The following is a 2,696-nucleotide window of genomic DNA, read 5'->3' as shown; positions in this document are numbered from 1 at the left end:
CCGAAACCAGGCGGGAGACTCCGCTTTCTTCTCGTCTCCGCGAGGTGTCGCCTTCGGCCGAAGAAACCACCGCGGCGCCACCCTCGTTGCCTGAAGTTATTTATTTATTTTCAAACAAGGGGGGCGCCCCTCTCCTTTCCATTTAAAACTAGAAACATCCTGCGGTCTCGTTCCCTACATGGGCGCGTCCTCCGCCTCCCATTTTGCACCGTCGGTCTAGCCTCCCTTCGAGATCACACGAGCAACCCCGCCGCCAGGCCTTGCTCGACGTTGGCGTCGCGCTCTGCCGCACACAAACCCAGTCAGGGAGAGGGCTGGGAGAGGAGCCTCGGTTCCCCCCACCTCCCGCCCCCTTTCCCCCAGAATACACCCTCCGTGCCCTTCGGGGGGGAAAAAATATCTTAATGCCAAGCAACTGCCAGGCCCGCAGGGTGGGTGCTGCATTGCACCGCTCGGCGCGCAGCTGGTGCGCAGAGTGCAGCGGGTGCAAGCCTGGGGGTCTAAAAGCGAGGGAGGAGCACACCCGGGCTTTCCCAGCTTTGCAGCCTCCTCTCTGCAAAAGAAGAAAAGCAAGTGGCTTTTGGCGCGAAAGCGTTGGCGCCTCCCCTGATTTTTATGGAAATCAAGAGGGCGGGGTAAAGCCGCTTTCCTCGGCCTTTCTCCCTCCCCCTTGTCTGTGCCGCAGCCCCCTTCTCTCCCCGCCCCCCGGGTGTGTCAGATTTTTCAGTTAATAATATCCCCCGAGCTTCAAAGCGCAGCCAGTGACAGTCATCTGTCTGGACGCGCTGGGTGGATGCGGGGGGCTCCTGGGAACTGGGTTGGAGCCGAGCTAGCGCTAGCCAGGCGCAAGCGCGCACAGACTGCAGCCGAGGACCACCACCACCACCGTCACCACCACCCCCAGGCCACCCGGAGACCCCCGTGCAGGATCCCCTCTGGATCCCCGGCAGCCGGCGGGAGGTAAGGAGCTGGGGTTGCAAACTACCCGGCGCCCCCCGGGTGGCGAGCGCGGCGGGAAGGCAAGCCCTGGACGGGATCGCGGCTGGAGCACTGGGCGCTCCAATATTCTCGGGGGACTGTTTTCTGCTTCCGAAACAAAACCATCTCGGGGTTTTCCCTGAAAAGCCAGTTCCAGCCCCCAAGGCACCCCGGGTGGAAGAGACCCGCCCTAATCCTTTTTAGAGCCTTTGCCAGGGGGGTGTAATGGCTTCATCGGAAAGAATTTCGCCGTTCTCTGGAACATTTATCCGTGTTTGAGCTGACGGGGAGCGGGTGCGTCCCTACCCCGAAGCTGGGGTTCTCCAAAGGGCGCCCCGGGAGGAAGAGGGGGGTTAGGGCGAGGCCGCCGGGGTGGTAATCTGGGTCACGACTGCTCCAGCCCCGAGGAGACGCGGCTCTCCCGGCGACCCTGCACCATTCCCGGGAACTGGGGTTCGGGCTCTCCCCTCTACCGGGAAGAGGACGTTATTGGGGGGAGGGGGTTGGAACAGTGGGGGTGGGGTTAGAGAGGTTCAAAATAAGCTATTGGCAAGACTCTGCTTGCAGCGGATGAATTGCTGAGGGGCGTCTGTTCTAATGATGGGGGGGGGGACGGTTGTGGGTTTGGGTGTCCGTCGTTGGTCTCCGTCTAGAGAAAGGCGTTTTCCCTTTGCAAAGTTTCCTAAATCGCCCGCTATCTTTTGCACTCCCGAGGTTGCAATTTTACAAAGGAGGGACTGAAGGTGCTCCAGATCATCTGGCCGGTAGCTGGGTTGGAGCCTTGGGCTTCCTTTGAGCAGCTGGACCTACGTGGTGCAACTGGGTTGTTGGGGAGCTGGAGGGAGCTAGGATTCTGCAGCATTGAGCAGCCCCCTCCCCCAGGCACTGCCGAGTGTGAATGAAATGGCAGTTTCCAAAGTTGCAGAGCCACGCCACCACCCCCCGCATCTGCATGCCCCCTCCCACCCCCTGTCGTAGACAGCTTGTACACAAAAGGAGGGAGGGAGAGAGCGAGAGCCAGAACTTCCTCCACCTTCGGGAGCACCAGGCGGAGTGGGGGCTTGCAAGGGAGACTGAGGAGCCGGGTGAGAAGGGGCGCCCACTGCCCCCCCCCCCACTAGGCTTCGGTTGCCAACCCTCTCCTGGTGTGTCTGTCGGTTGCAGTGTCGGAGATTGGCGCGGGCCCCCGCCCTCCGCGCCCCCACGGGAAGGAAGCACCCCCCAAACTAAAAGGAGCCGAGCGGAAAGAAGCCTTCCTTCGCCGGCCAGGAGGCGAGCCGATGCCGAGCTGCACCGCGTCCACCATGCCGGGGATGATTTGCAAGAACCCAGACCTTGAGTTTGACTCGCTGCAGCCCTGCTTCTACCCGGACGAAGATGACTTCTACTTCGGCGGCCCCGACTCGACGCCCCCGGGGGAGGACATCTGGAAGAAGTTCGAGCTGCTGCCCACGCCCCCGCTGTCGCCCAGCCGTGCCTTCCCGGAGCACAGCCCCGAGCCCCCGAACTGGGCCACCGAGATGCTGCTGCCCGAGGCCGACCTGTGGGGCAACCCGGCCGAGGAGGACGCATTCGGCCTGGGGGGGCTGAGCGGCCTCACCCCCAACCCGGTCATCCTGCAGGACTGCATGTGGAGCGGCTTCTCGGCCCGCGAAAAGCTGGAGCGCGCCGTGAGCGAGAAGCTGCAGCACGGCCGCGGGCCGCCGGCCGCCGGGCCC

The 2,696-nt window shown here is 63.2% G+C and overlaps 1 protein-coding gene across 1 annotated transcript in view; it reads left to right on the top strand.

The window, feature by feature from the left end:
* The first annotated feature begins 776 nt into the window (after positions 1 to 776).
* MYCN (MYCN proto-oncogene, bHLH transcription factor) overlaps positions 777 to 2,696 on the top strand; it is a 5,813-nt gene continuing 3,893 nt past the window's right edge. The window contains 2 exon segments of the mRNA XM_029936359.1: positions 777 to 889; positions 891 to 960. Of these exon segments, the coding sequence (XP_029792219.1) occupies positions 794 to 889; positions 891 to 960 (166 nt within the window). The 5' untranslated portion in view covers positions 777 to 793.

This window comes from Suricata suricatta, chromosome 4 (genome assembly GCF_006229205.1).
Source record: "Suricata suricatta isolate VVHF042 chromosome 4, meerkat_22Aug2017_6uvM2_HiC, whole genome shotgun sequence".
Taxonomy (NCBI): domain Eukaryota; kingdom Metazoa; phylum Chordata; class Mammalia; order Carnivora; family Herpestidae; genus Suricata; species Suricata suricatta.
Note: the sequence above shows the minus strand (reverse complement) of the source record. Positions and strands in the feature narration are given on the sequence as shown.